The sequence below is a fragment of the Anabrus simplex genome, chromosome 1 (genome assembly GCF_040414725.1).
Source record: "Anabrus simplex isolate iqAnaSimp1 chromosome 1, ASM4041472v1, whole genome shotgun sequence".
NCBI classification, from domain to species: Eukaryota; Metazoa; Arthropoda; class Insecta; order Orthoptera; family Tettigoniidae; genus Anabrus; species Anabrus simplex.
In genome coordinates, this window is record NC_090265.1 from 979,549,097 (window position 1) to 979,564,174 (window position 15,078).

The following is a 15,078-nucleotide window of genomic DNA, read 5'->3' on the forward strand; positions in this document are numbered from 1 at the left end:
AATTCCTAAATGTTATGGAAATATATATTTTTTTACAACTGGCTTTACATCAAACTGACATAGGCAGGTCTTATGGCAATGATGGGATAGGAAAGGGCTAGGAGTTGGAAGGAAGCGGCCATGGCTTTAATTTAGGTCTAGCCCCAGCATTTGTCTGATGTAAAAATGGGAAACCACGGAAAACCATCTTTAGGGCTGCCGACAGTGGGGTTCGAACCCACTATCACCTGAATGCAATTTCACAGCTGCGCGCCTCTAACCGCACGGCCAACTCGCTCGGTTATGAAAATGAAGATGCTTCACTGGCCAATAGGACTCACTTAGCTGGGCATGTCAGAAATCAGGATGCTGAGTACAGCATTTGGTGTAGCTCCAATACCCAAGAAAATCACACAGAATTATCTGTACTGCACTGCAAAAGTTCTACAGCTGTGAAGAGAGCACGAGGGTGGCCAAAGAAATGATGGCTTAATTCTCCCAAGGAGGACATTCCAAGTTGGCGTAACTCAAAACAGTACCAAGGATCAGGCAAATGGAGAGTGTGTGGAAAAATACACTTCCTGGTTATCATCTTGCAAGATACAACATGCCGTCATATTATTTGTCTCATTTCTGCTTAATATCACTCACAATTAAATGTAACAATTTGGTAAATGTTTACTAAGAAAAAGATACCATTTTTAACATAAACATCAGAATTTTCCCATGTAAATTTCCTTGTCATGTTTCATGATACCATAAATGAACAGTGCATAAAAAATGTATGCAAAGAACTGACCAACACTGCTGATAATATAGACTAATCAATGTACTGCCAAGCATAACCTGACAATTGTAAAAGTTAGCTTATGAATGCAAGAACTTAACGAAGCAACTTACCACAACAGGATTCAGAAATTAACAGGAACTCAAAACTATAGGGTTAAGAGCAAATATGATAAACAAGGAAAAGAAAATAGGAACACTTAATAAAAACTTCAAAACAAGAAAACTCATTGTTACATCACATTTTGTTACACAATTTCCCTGGATCATTTGAATATTAAGGGTTACATTTAAAATTGTAATGTTTCTGGAGCAGGAAAGGAATGAAGAAAATGTATTTAAAATATTTTTTATAAACTGATCTCTCTCAAAATAATAATAATAATAATAATAATAATAATAATAATAATAATAATAATAATAATAATAATATCCCTTCAAGTAAACAACAAACACAATGATGGAAAAATAGCACAAGACCACACTGTTACAAGAAATGCTTCATATGCACATCTTTCAGTATTCTTTTAATATTAACCTGATACCATACTTTGTTTTTATACTGGAATTGAGCCATCTGTGTGGAAGGGAAGGAGGACAGAGAAAAAGACTTTAACAAAACCAAAACCTAATAAGCTAATATGTCCATGTATAATATCACCACATAATATCCGATGACAAATCTCCGATAAATTGGACAATTTATGCATTTTTGAAAGACAACCACTTTTAGTGGGTTTAATGTCAAGAAGTGGTCTGTTGTCTTCAAATGGAAATATTACTAGAAACTTGGACGGCATCATGGCTAACTACTGCAGCCATCATAAATACTGGATAAGTACCATAAGACTGGTAGACACATTCTATCATATAGACTATTTTTGTTGGAATATGATTTAACGACCTGTGAATATGAAGAAGAGTGGTTTATCATGAATAATGCGAATGCCCTTATAGGTGAAGACATGATTGCTGTGAGCGATGACTGATGAATAAAACTAATAAAATTGGAAGCCATTTTCTTTTCAGTTTCAACTTAGGAAACATGTAACATAGTTTTTCAAGCTCCTGAAACAAATACAAGATTAGAAAATACCTAGAAAAGACCAATTTTGTTCCTGAAAGAACATTATCAGATTCCATATCACAACACTTTTCTTGCGGGTAATTTTTTTTTCTATAAATGTTATGGGAATGTGTTATGAACTAGTGTGAAACACTTTGTTAAAATTCTGTGTTCAATGCTTTAGTATTTTTGGAAATGTTTTTGAACTTGTGTTATTGGCAGGGATAACAATTAAATCTGTTCATACATATGAATTCATTTATTATAAAGGTGGTTATAATTTTTCAACATATCTATATCATAACGTTATTTGTATACGTACATAAATGCTTCATTATAGACTTATGCATGTCAGCATTCAGTCTGCAAGCATCCGTGAATTTACTAAATGCCTCCACTATCCTCTACTTGTAACTAGATCTGTGGCCTTGTTTAGTTCCATACCTCCTATCTTAAAATCATTAGAAACTCAGTCAAACCATCGTCTTGGTCTCCCCCTACTTCTCTTATCCTCCATGATGGAGTCCATAATTACTGTATCCTAGGTAACCTATCCTCCTCCATTCGCCTCACGACTCCACCACCGAAACCGATTTATGCGAACAGCTTCATCAATCAAGTTCATTCCTAACTTAGCTTTTATCCCCTAATCCAAGTACCTTCTTGTCATTGTTCCCACCTGTTTGTACCTGTATAACACAAATTAAATATCATCATCACCATTATCATCCATTTCCCTCATCCAGCTCCCGCTGAGTTGGGATGTTTATGGCACCTTTCCATCTTTCTCTATCCAACCACCTTTGTTCCTCGTTAACTGTGTTCGAATCCAGGTTTCTTCTAATTATACTATTCTTGATCATTTTAAACCACCCTCTGAGACATTTATTTTTTTCAATCTATAATCGTAACATTTCTTTATAGCATTGTACATGTGTGTACACCAATGATCTGCCTACATCTCCGTATCCAAGAAGTTTATCTATGATGATGAACTCTGCCAGACAGCACGAAGTGAAAAGTTGGAAGAGGTGGAGTATTTGTTCTCCGATGCACTGGAAGACCTTTCGACTTACAAGAGAAATCAACTCAAACGTAGTCCAACCAAGATGCAGGTTTGTGCTTTTCACCTCAGAAACAGGGAAGCAGCAAGGAAGCTGAACATTAGCTGGGAAGGACATCACCTGGAACATTGTTTTACCCCGAAATACCTAGGAAGAACTTTGGATCGCACCCTATCTTATAAGGCACATTGTATGCACTAGAAAGAGCATACTTTATAAACGGATAGGGGCAAACAGGAGCGCACATGCTTAGACACTACGTACAACCGCATTAGCTCTGTTATTCCGCTGCTGAGTGTGCTAGCCCTGTATGGTATCATTGGTATCATTCATCTCATGCAAAACAAGTGGATATTGTTCTCAATGAGTCGTGCAGAATAATTTCTGGCTGCCTGAAACCTACATCTGTCTATAAACTATATTCCCTGGCAGGCATAACACCTCCTGGGGCACGTCGTGAAGTCACAGCACAAACTGGATGAACAAAGTTAGTAGAGGATCAAGCTCACCCTCTCTTCAGTCACCAACCTCCAAGGAGATGGCTCAAATCAAGGAAAAGCTTTGTGTAGCCAACAACAATGCTCACTGCAAAACCTGAGGTAGCCAGAACACAGCTATGGCAATCCACTATACCACCAGAGTGGATGAAGGCCAAAGAAAGTCTTCCTACAGGTCAAGACACCAACAGGGAAATCTGACCGTCACTCAACAGACTTCGGAGTGGTGTGGGGAGATGTAGAGTAAATTTACTTAAATGGGGATACTTACAGGATTTAGATCTCTACGAGTGTGGGGAGGAAAAGACAATGTTACACTTGCGTACATGTGAACTGTGCCCATACACTTCCATAATGCAAGAGTTAATGGTAGGATGTGATAGTGCTATGAAAGTGGCCCCTTTCTGGGCAAATATCATCTAATCTGAGACATTTATTTTTTTCAATTTATAATCGTAACATTTCTTTATAGCATTGTACATTATTATTTCTGACTCAAGTAAATAATAAATATTCCTGGAACTACCTTGAACCAAGAACTCATTCTACCATCAATTCTCACTGCAGTCAAATTATCAACATAAATGCCTTTGATTGCTTTTAATAATCTACCCTTAATCCCATAGTTCCCCAGTACAGCTAACATCTTTTCTTTCGGTACTTTGTCGTATCCCTTCTCTAGATCTATGAAACAAACATAACTGCCTATTCATCTTGAAGCATTTTTCAATTACCTGGTGCATACTGAAAATCTCATCCTGACAGCCCCTTTGTGGTCTGAAACCACACTGGTTTTCATCCCAACTTACTCTGAAATACTGATCGCACCCTCCCTTCCAAAATACCAGTGAACACTTTGCCTGATACACTGATCAATGAAATACCTTGATAGTTGTTGCAATCCTTCCTGTCCCCTAGCTTATAGATACAGGCAATTACTGCTTTTGTCGAATAAGAAGATAGCCTACAAACATTCCTTGGTAATCTTATTAGTTATTACTCTTATTATTATTTCACAATTTCAGATCTAATTTAATCTATTCCTGCTACTTTATGAAACTTTATTTACCATCTTTTCCAATTTCTCAGGCATAATTTCACCAACATCACTGTCCTCATCCCCACGAGCTTGCTTGTTCATGAAGTCACCAGCTAGATTTCCTTTTACATTCAGAAGATTTTCAAATTATTCCTTCCACTTGTCCAGTAACTCCCTTGAATCTATTATGAGTTCACCTGATTTACCCAAAATACTAATCCTTCTTCCCTCCCTTTCTAAAATTCTTTACAACTGTTCAGAAAGGTTACCCTGCCGCTTGACCTAGCCTTTCCAGATTATTACCGAACTTCACACAACTTCTTCTTGAATTCAATAATTAGTTGTTTCGATCTGTTTCTTTCATCTGAGTACAATTCTCTGTCTGCATCAGCACTTGTTTGGAGCCTTTTCTGATATGCCTTCCCTTTACATTTACAAACTGCCCTCACTTCACCATTCCACCAAGTTATTTGTTTTTCCCCCCATCTTTAAACAGTTTTTCCCAAGCATTCCTTTGTCGTTTCTACTACAACATCCCTGTATGCCACCCATTCTCTCTCTATTACCTGTACCTGCTTACTGTCTTATTTCACTACTCATGTCCATGCGCTTTTGTGCAATTTCCTCGTCCTGGAATTTTCTACCCTTATTTGTCTGCAGAAAGATTTCATTTTCCCTATCCGAGGCATACAGATACTTATAAAGAAACCCTTCCAACTGTAAGTCTCCAATCTGATTGAGATTTGGTACAACTTCAGTAGGAATGCTTCATTTAGCTATGTCAAAATGAAATGCCCAGGCATATATTTAGCTCCTGTTTTTGGATGTCAAAGTTTGCTTGTTTAAGCACTGCATAGACAGAAATGAGCGGCAGGAAGCAGAACAACTCAGAATATGTCCAAGAAGCCTGGCCACTTCTATCTATTCCATAGCAACTGGTATCCCAACTCGGGACTTATTGACATACTAGGCCACTCAGCTGTTTTCCATGGTTCACGAACCAGGACGTGACTACAGTAATCCACCCATGTACGTATTTATGTATGAATGTATGTATGTATGTATGTACAAGAATTGTCCTCTTTCTCTGCGGGGTTGGGTATGAAGTAAGATAGAACTTGGTAGCGAGATTTACGACCGCATGCCCTTCTTGATTACAGCTGCATTAGAGGAGTTCATGATATGAAATAAATTATGTGATATGGTAGTAGAAAGGGATAGGGTGAAACCTGATGCTGGCACATAGCCTACTAATGCTGAATAGCACAAAGAGGTCTGCTCAAGCCTTAATGTCTCCAATACCATCCCCTCTCCTACATTTTGATGGTGAACATTTTTTCCACCAACAGGACTCGAACCGGCTAACCATAGTGTCAGATCGTATAGACTTGATGCACTACCGATCGTGGCCACCTGGCGGGCTTCTGCAGTACCCCACCATGATGATCCATATCTTATTTATTTTTAATGGCACACCATTTAGAACGTAAAAACACCAAAATGGGTCTTAACAGAAACTACTATACAAGTGAATGTACTGAGAAAGAGTTGAAGAGTTCTTCTTGAACATTACCATCCTCATCAACATCTACCAAAGGCAATGCCTTGTTGCTGTAGCCACATCTGACAATCTTCTGCTAGCCTCTTCTAGTTGTTATATGAACCACATGCCAGTTCACCAACTGAGTTCCTGATGTATGACATCCTTCATCATCCCCTGGGTCTCAATTAAATTGAAATAACAAATAACGTAGTTAAACCTATTCAATCCAAGTAAATAAGAAATGTAGTGTTACATTCTTATTTAATTATAAACGGAAGCGGTACGGGTTTCAACCCCAATCTGGGTCATCATCAGCCGAATAAAAATGCAAAAACAATGCATAGGTAAATAAGAAATTAAAGGATGAGTCTTTCACCAAAACAGTTGAAGAAGCAATATAAGATAATGGGGATTAGCACTGCGCAATTTTAAATCGTAAAATTTAGAAGAAGTAGAAGGTCAGTCACTTACATGAAGTAAGGCGCAATCTTGTGAATAGTAGCACAACACACGCAAAATTCAGCACTGTGTCTCAAAATGTTTACGAGAAGAGGTGAAAAATTAAGTGAGCCAGCCTGCTAGCTCCTGAAGATCAGCGCAACATACTCAATGTCCGGCACTGTGCTTTCAAATACCGATGGAACTTGGTGAATAGCTTAATGATCCAGCCTGTAATTGTTTCGGTTGGAAAAATGTGTGTATGTATATATATTTTGCTTCAATCAAGCGACTCGTCTTCGACTTCTACACAATTTTTGGACTTCATATTCATTAAATTGTGTTGTGACTTTGCGCCTGATAGTATATGCAGGCTGGCTCACTTAACTGTTCACCTCTTCTCGTAAACAGTTTGAGACACAGTGCCGAACTTTGCGTGTGTTGTGCTACTATTCAGAAGATTGCGCCTTACTTCATGTTAGTGACTGACCTTCTACTTCTTCTAAATTTTACGATTTAAAATCACGCAGTACTAATCCCTATTATCTTATATTGCTTCTTCAACTGTTTTGGTGAAAGAATCGTCCTTTAATTTCTTATTTACCTGTGCATTGTTTTTGCATTCTTATTCGGCTGATGACCCAGATTTCTTATTTACTTGTATTGAATAGGTTGAACTACATTATTTGTTATTTCAATTTAATTGTGATACTGTTCAATACGGAACATCATGAAATTTTTATCTTTAAAATCCCCTGGGTCTCTTTCCCAGTGCTTTACCTTCAATGACGGTTTGGAGAAGAGAGTCATGTCTCGGTACATGTCCAAGGAACTTCGTTTCCCTCTTCTTTATCGTATTTAATAAATATCAATCCTCCTTTACGTTCTTTAAAACAAGGTCATTTGTTTTTTTTTATCCATCCAACTTGTTTTTGTAATTCTTCTCCAAAACCATAGCTCTGCAGCCTCAAGTTTTAGTTCTTCCTGTTTCCCTAATGTCCAGGTTTTGCATCCATACAGCAGAACACTCCAAGCAAAGGCCTCGAGAAATGATTTTCTGGTCTCTAAACTGTGATGGCTGTTTAGCAATAAGTTTTTCCTATTTTAGAAGGCTTGTTTTGCTACCTCTATTCCTTTCTTGATTTCTGAAAGGGATCTGTTATCAGAGGTAATTACACTACCCAAACAGGAGAATTCTGTGACTTGTTCTATTGGTGTGTTATTTGATTTTAAGAGTTTTCTACCCATAAGATTATTTTTGTCTACTATCATGAATTTTGTTTTCTTTATATTTATTTTGTTCAAATTTTTCTAAGGATTTGTTGAATGTTCTTAGCATCTTACTCATATCCTTTTCAAAGATAGCAATATAATCTGCAAAACGGATACAGTACACCTGAATAGCATTAAAATTCACCCCTTCAGTATGCTCTTTCATTTCTGTAACTGCATTTTCTATGAACAGGTTAAAGAGATATGGTGACAGTGGGCAGCCTTGTGGAACACCTCTTCTAATTTTTGCCTCTCTTCTAGTACTATTGCCAACGGCCGTAGCCGTGTTGAAACACCGGATCCCACAAGATCTCCGAAGTTAAGCAACATTGGGTGTGGTCAAGGTCTGGATGGGTTGCCACGCGCTGTTGGTGGGGGTTAAGGGAATGGAGGAGCGCAAAGGAACTGGCCATCCTACCGTACGTAAACTCCGGCTCAGACACACCTCTGCGGAGGTTCAGACCTGCCTTCGGCCAGAATACACCCTTACCTTACCTTTAGTACCATTTAATATTAACTTCCATGGTTTGAGCTTTATATAGATTCAGAATAAGGTGCCTGTCATTCCAGGCAAGTCTCTACTCAACATTACTGAAGGCTTTTTCCACATCAATAAATGCTACATAAGTTTCTCTGCTGACTTCTATTCTTCTTTCCAAAATTTGACGTAATGCTAATGTAGCCTCCCTAGTTTCTTTCTGTGTTCTAAAGCCACATTGATCATTATCCAATTGCTGTTCTATTTTCCTTCTAATTCTGTCTTTAATGATAAGTAAAATCTTGAGAATGGACCGCTAATGTTCTATAATTCGAAGATTGCATGCATTTCCTTTTTTGGGGAGTGTAACTGTTCTACTTTTAATAAAATTGGTTGGTTAGGTTCCTTGTTCGTAGCATTCAGTAATCACTTAAAACAGACCATTTTTCAGAGTATCATCCCAGTTTTTCAAGAGTTCTGCTGGAATGGCATCCACACTAGTGGCTTTGTTCTCTTTTAGTTTAGAGAGTTCTGCATTCAACTCTGTTTTAGTAATGGGTGGTCCTCTGTTGACTTCTTGAACTGATTCCACATCCTCCAAATATTCTTCAATATTGACAATATCTTCTCCATCACATAAGTCTTCCAAGTATTCTTTCCATCGGTCACTTACATTTTCGATTTGAAAGAGCAGTTTTCCATCTTTTTTTAACCATATTGCTTTTAGTTCTTTTCTTGTAGCCCAGAGATTTTGTCTGAAAGTAAGCTTTATAAGAATACCCTTTCTTCAAATCATTTTTGATTTCTTCACTTCTTTCATCCAGCTGTCTTTGACTAGTCGGCATTTCACTGTTACCAAGTTTTTTAATTCTTTGTATTGTTCAAACTGTGTTTTCCTTAATCTGTTCCTTTCTTCAATGAGCTCTAGAATTTCCAAGGTCATCCATGTTTTGTTTTTTTGTTCTAATTTTGCTCTACCGAGGACTTCTGTGGCAGCTATCTCTAAGCCACTTTTTATATCATCCCATCCCATCCCATCCCATCCCATCCCATCCCATCCCATCCCACAGGGGGTTTGAACATTACAAGTAATAAAAATTATAAAATATTTTATTGGTAACTGTAAACAACTGAATAAAATGAATGAATAGCCAAATGAGAAATGCTTCATGGACCCTGTTCTAAAAATTCACAAATCTGTTGTACACGGTTTCTCAATATGCTTATAACCATTTTACTGCAGGGAGAAAAAAAATTGTAGCAAATAATCAAAATCTCTTCCCAATGTTCTACCAACACACTGATTAACATTAAAAAAATCTGTCTGAAGAGTAAGGAGAAGGGTTTGCAAAACCGAGAGAGAGAGAGAGAGAGAGAGAGAGAGAGAGAGAGAGATCAGTCTATTATTTTTCAAGGGAAATAAATACAGCATGTTAGGAGTTCATGTGCACAAATTGCAACTGGAAATTCTTCATGTTAGATTGAACCTAACAGCATTTCTTTCATGACAGTTTTCTGGACTGAAATAAATTATATTGAATGTTTTTATAATCAATACTTCAATAAAGCTTTATAAATTAATGATTCAATATGCATAACTAGATATATCTTTAAAAATGAATTTACATTTTCTCTAAAACTTCATAGTTTAACCAGGTTCACTTAGGCAATTCAAGATCCATAGGCAATCGCGTATCTGACTCATCTACGCTATTATAAAACAAACATTACTGACTTGTACACTACATGAATATGAACTAATTTTAGGAGGTTTGGAAGCTTAAACTGTAACTTTACTCTGCTTCCGAACTGTGAAGTCGTTAATGAAATCTTTCAAAGAGGAGCTGCACAAAGGTATGGCTTGATGGTCAGAAAAGCTACGTAATTCAGGGTATCCTCATTCACTGAAGACCAAACATACATCTTAACATCCTTCAGTGTCCACAAAGAGTGGTCGTCTGAGACATTACTAATGCACAGGGCAACTTCCACATTGGGATATACAATTAGGAGAAATTTTTGCCCAATAAAATAACCAAGTTCCTGTGCTGCGTTTATGTTATCAGTTTGTGACACAAGGTGAGCACGAAGTGAAGGAATTCATGGACAAAAGGATCTTCTAGATCACTTGGGAACAATTCAAGATTAAGTTCCTAGATGCGCCGAACTGATTGGACACAGCCTTACCTGTACCATCAGAGTGACTTACTACTCCTCCTTCACCACTCCCTATCCACTCCAACATACCGTCAACCCAAAATTCAAAATGTTGCTGTGTCAACGTTGAATTATAGGTAAATCAACCACAAAAACTGCCAGGTTTTTTAAAGTGAAAATGTAAAACTGCTCCCTAGGCCTACTGAAAAAAGCCATAAATTATTGTTGAGGAGTTATATTCTGGCTTTAACATCAAATTGTTCTAAACATGAAAAGAATTACAGATTTCTTTTTTACATATTCAAAGAAATTACCTTTTAGTGTGAAAAGTAGGCTACATGATAAAGAACAAAATTTTTGGAAGACACAAAGAATTCCCACTCAAAATGTATAGATTTGAATGTATAGATTTGAACTCCTAACACCCTATATACTTATTATATATATTAAATATTTCTTACTAAATATTGAGAGAAAAATGGCAAAGAAACATACCTTTGTCATCCATATACTTGGACCAAATGCTGCAGACACTAGATGAATGAAAATTATTGTAAACTGTGCCTCCGTAACATCAACCTTTCCAAACCTTAATGTTCCTGTAGAAAAATATTAAATACAAAATAACATCAAGTCAGAAAATGAAAATATGTACATACAAATAATAGCCACCCCTACTCAATTTCTTAAACTAAGCAATTCCTTCAGTAATCTGTAAATTTTTATGCATATATTTGTATATGATCATTTTTGCTGCATAACAAGTGCTGCAGTTATCATAACTTTCCACAAGATTACCAACTGAAAAAATTATATTCTATTTAGCAAACCCATACTTAAACACCAAATTTACTAAACATAAGACTGACCTCATCAACTTCTCTAACAATATACCATATACTATCAGTCGAAAAAAAATTTCAGTTCATCAAAATAAATTCAAAATCCACAGTTCCGTAAGGCGCAATGTAAAATAATTTCATTTGAGTGAAAGTGGTAATAAGAACATTTAATTCGAACGTAAAGAAATATGACTAGCCGAACAAATCTATTTTGTACACATATTTCCACTTGCTGTGTATTGTGAAACATAAGGTGCATACAAAGGCAGTGTGTGAAAGAACCATTACAGTAAAAGGAATGTGGAGATTGGGAGGCAACGGATAAGCATACAATGTCATGGCAATCACACCAGTTTCAAAATATCCTTTTATCTCCGAAACCCCCCACAGTCTACTGTCAATCTCATACTGCTGATAGGGGATCCAGTGAGAGTTGACACATGTCATTATATTACCAAGTGTGGATATTTCTCGTCTTGCACAATTAGCAAAATTGTCTTGTGGCTGGGGGTCATCTGAAAATTTGTGTAACGTGACAAAATGTGTGATGGAAATAACGTCACATTAGTTGTTACCGTAGGCCTTGGTCACCAAAGATGCTGCAGCTGTGGATTTGTATAAATAGCGTGTGCTGAAATTTAAAGTGTACCGTCAGTGACATCACATTAGTCGTTACTGTAGGCCTTGGTCACCAAAGATCGCTATTGTTATCAATATTCAAGTTCCATTTATTGAAGGACATATTCATGATCATTACCTTTTCTCAAAGGGAAAAGTTTTTTTTTTCCCCCATTACATTTTTAGGAACTACAATGACCAATCTTATAATGTAAAACCCGATTGTTGACACAGTCATCTTATGAACTATTAACCCTCGGATACTCGCGCGGGCTACAGGTGTAGCCCAGTGACTTATTTCGTTGTAGTACAGAGTATATTCGTTGCTAGGAATATTGATACTCTTTATAGCTGCCTCTCAATGTTGCAATTAACTGGCGAGTGTGTTTCCGGCTTGACTAGGCACACCATTTTGGCACCAGATGGATTATAAATGGTCTGGGCTACAATAGTAGCCCGCGCGATCATTGCTGTTTCAGTGCTGACACTGAGCGAGCAAAGGAAATGTCGCTGCGCAGGCGGCCAAGTAGATGACTTTCAAATCAGTCAGTGGTTAGGTGAAAGTAGTGATAGCAATATTAGTGGAGATAGTGACGATAGTGAACAGGTTATACTTACACACAAAATACACCAAAGTGAATCTGAAGAAGGTACAAGCTGTGAGGAAGGTACCCCGACCAAGCCTCCAGCGACAAATGATGCAATAATTCCATATGATTCACTGCCAAGGACAGTTTCAAGTGGCTAAGGGATCATCCACGTACTAACATGCGTACAAGAGCCCATAATATAATCGTGCACTTTCCTGGCGCAAAGGGAATTGCTCGTAATGTGAAAACTGAACTTGAATATTTATAACTTTCTACAGATAGAAATATAATACAAATGATTACCACAGCGGCAAATATTTATATAGGTGAATTGAGAGACAAGTTTGAACGTGATCGTAATGCAAATTTACCGATACAGAAATACATGCTTTGATAGAGTGCTAAAATTCCTTAAAATGTTCACAGAAACTCTAAGACAGTTTCTTAACCTGATATTGTTTTTATTTATCTATCATGCAAATATGTATGTTCTAATGTAGGTATTTGGGTATATCTATATATATAAAGGAAGTGTTTTGTCTGTACATTGCTCAGAAGTTGAAAAGAATGGTATTTATGTATTGGTCATGTCCACAGTAACAAGAAAATGCATTTTTTACTTTTCCGTAATTTCTGTTTGTCTGTCTGTCTGTCTGTCTGTCTGAATGTATGTATGTACACGCATCACAAGAAAACGGCTGAAGAGAATTTAATGAAAATCGGAATGTAAAGTCGGGTGATGAACCGCTACAATCTAGGTTATAAATTATTTTAATCACGCTGACTGAAATGGTAGTTTAGGGGAAGGCCTGAAATTTTATTCTCAAATATTTTTGTTATTAGTGGTCATGCCTTAATGAAAATCTCTAGACAAAGATGGGAAATAATTTGCTATCATATAGGCTATACACACTGAGAAAAATGGTAGTTTAGGGGAAGGCCTAAAATTTAATTGTCAAACATTTATTTTATTAGTGGTCGTATCTTCACGAAAATTGGTATGCAAAGTCGGGGAATAGGTCCCTATAATCTGGCTATCAATAATGTTATTCTCACTGAGTGAAATGGTAGTTTAGGGGAAGGACTGAAAAGTAATCTATATATAAAATAAGTGTTTTGCCTGTGCATTGCTGAGAATTTGAAATGAATGATATTTCTGTATCTGTCATGTCCACAGTAACAAGGAAATGCATTTTTTACTTTTCCGTAATATCTGTCTGTCTGTATGTACGTACACGCATCAATAGGAAACGGCTGAAGAGAATTTAATGAAAATCGGTATGTAATATCGGGTGATGAACCACTGCAATCTAGGCTAAAAATTATGTTATGCACGTTGAGTGAAATGGTAGTTTAGGGGAAGGCCTGAAATGTAATTCTCAAATAAGTTATTTGTTATTAGTGGTCGTATCGATAAATACTACATAACTAACATAACTTTAGTTATGTCGTAAGTTAGTAGTAGTTATGTATGAAGTTATTAAATTTCCGATCACTTATGTCTTATACATTGTTACCGTACCGCATATAATCAGAGATATTCATGAATTTGGATTTTTGTTACTAAGTCCATATCAGCTCCGAGTCACGAGAAAATGGGTAAACAGAATTGAGTGAAAATCGGTATGTAAAGTCTGAGAATAAGGAACTGCAGTCTACGATATAAATAATTTTGTAGGACACCCTAATATCACAGAGTCGAAAGAAAACTAATGTGAAGGCCTGCAATATAGAAAGCTCATAAACTTTATCAACAATAACATTACATTGACCATTGTTTGTTGTGATGTGCTTTTTGTCTTCTGTTTCCTCTCATCCCCGATAGATAGGCTTACTGCAGCGTACCGAGGTTTTTTAAAATTTGTTTGACGTCGCACCGACACAGGTAGGTCTTATGGCGACGATGGGATAGGAAATGAATAGTGGTATGAAGGAAGCGGCCTTGGCTTTAAGGTTCAGCCTGGTGTGACTGGTGTGAAAATGGGAAACCACGGAATACCATCTTCAGGGTTGCCGGCAGTGGGGTTCGAATCCACTATCTCCCGGATGCAAGCTCACAGCTGCGCGCCCCTAACCACACGGGCAACTCGCCTGGTCGTACCGACTGTAACAGCCTGCCTGTATATTGGCGGGAAGTAGCTGGGGAGTAAGATAACTTTCTTCTTTAGCATGCCGTTCCTCTGGTTCATACATTTCCTGATATATCTGGTACGTAACACACTGGTTCATCATAGTATTCGAGCTATTCAATCCCTACTCTGAGGCACTGATTGGAATGAGTAGTGTGCATATTTAACGGAATAATGACAGAGGAGTGTTCACGGCAGTCTGCGACCTGGTTATTCCAGCTCTGGAACTTTGGACTCTTAGATCGGCACCGTAGTACTGTTCGTTGAAAGTGAGAAAGTGTGCAGTTTTTCATTTGATCGAGTATTTTCTTATATGATAACATTGCTTTCAATCGCTACATTCCTACTGACGTTTTTGTAATGACCTATGTTGAATTCAGTTAGGAAAACCACCAAGTCAGTCTTTCTGAGAATCCCGTAGCGAAGCACGGGTACATCAGCTAGTATGTAAATAAATTTAAAAGCTGTAATTTTTTTTATTTCTGTTTCCATGGTAGATTACCCTTAGTGTGAGATGCAATTAAATTTTTCTTCAAGGGTTTTTATTTTCTCTTCTCAACAAAAGGAAAACCTACATATG

At 37.2% G+C, this 15,078-nt stretch overlaps 1 protein-coding gene across 4 annotated transcripts in view; it reads right to left on the reverse strand.

Annotated features, from left to right (window-relative positions):
* The window catches only part of bbc (choline/ethanolaminephosphotransferase 1 bbc), a 263,240-nt gene that overhangs the window by 176,801 nt on the left and 71,361 nt on the right, over positions 1–15,078 (reverse strand). For all 4 annotated transcript variants that reach the window (XM_067136823.2, XM_067136822.2, XM_067136821.2 and 1 more), the window contains exon 4: positions 10,815–10,918. In XM_067136823.2, the coding sequence (XP_066992924.2) occupies positions 10,815–10,918 (104 nt within the window). The remainder of the gene's footprint in view (positions 1–10,814; positions 10,919–15,078) is intronic.